This window comes from Octodon degus, unplaced genomic scaffold (assembly GCF_000260255.1).
Source record: "Octodon degus isolate 3935 unplaced genomic scaffold, OctDeg1.0 scaffold00143, whole genome shotgun sequence".
Taxonomy (NCBI): Eukaryota; Metazoa; Chordata; class Mammalia; order Rodentia; family Octodontidae; genus Octodon; species Octodon degus.
Window position 1 is genome coordinate 3901970 of NW_004524719.1, and position 792 is coordinate 3902761.

At 43.3% G+C, this 792-nt stretch overlaps 1 protein-coding gene across 1 annotated transcript in view; it reads right to left on the reverse strand.

Annotated features, from left to right (window-relative positions):
• The window catches only part of Cdh12 (cadherin 12), a 357222-nt gene that overhangs the window by 87904 nt on the left and 268526 nt on the right, over nucleotides 1-792 (reverse strand). The window contains exon 7 of the mRNA XM_004641817.1: nucleotides 764-787. Within this exon, the coding sequence (XP_004641874.1) occupies nucleotides 764-787 (24 nt within the window). The remainder of the gene's footprint in view (nucleotides 1-763; nucleotides 788-792) is intronic.

Here is a 792-nt window from a genome sequence, read left to right on the forward strand (position 1 = left end):
TCTCTCTCTCTCTTCCCTCTCTCCCTCTCTCCCTCTTTCTCTCTCTCCTCCCCCTCCCTCCCTCCGTCCCTCCCTCCCTCTCTCTTGCTTGCAGTCTTCTCTTTGCGTCCCCGGTACTGCTCCCCCTCCCTGTCTTTCTCTTTGCGTCCCCGGTACTGCTCCCCTTTTCACTGTCTTTCTCTTTGCGTCTCCAGTACTGCCCCCCCTCCCTGTCTTTCTCTTTGCGTCCCCGGTACTGCTCCCCCTCCCTGTCTTTCTCTGTCTTAGTTCTCTCATTTTGGTGCTGAGCAGCTGTGATACACACTAATGTCGCTCCCCTCTTCAGCATCAACTCCTGCGAATGAAGGGGCTTTGGATATTATGTTCTGAAAAAAGTCATAAAATGACCAAGAGCATATTGGGTAGAGTAAGATTTGATTTCTGTATCTCTTCTTACAATTGATATTTTATCCACACAAATAGTAACAAAATGAATTGAAAGTTGAACTTGCATAAATGTTAAAATAATATGCTACAGCTAATATGGACGGTTGTTGAAAATTTTAAAAACCTGCTTACTAATTCTCAGTGTTTATAAAAGTGAACATTTCATAGTTATGAGATCTACCTATTTAAAATAGTGACAACAACATGGCCTCTCGGCCTTTTGGTGAAGACCAAGTGCAGTGACAACTGAGGGAAACGTAATTATCCACAACTTTCCACTTTTTTTCAGTTCTTTCACTTTCTCATGTAATCAACTGTCAAAAACTCATCTACATACCTTTTTGAGCTTGATGACTCCCTCCTGGG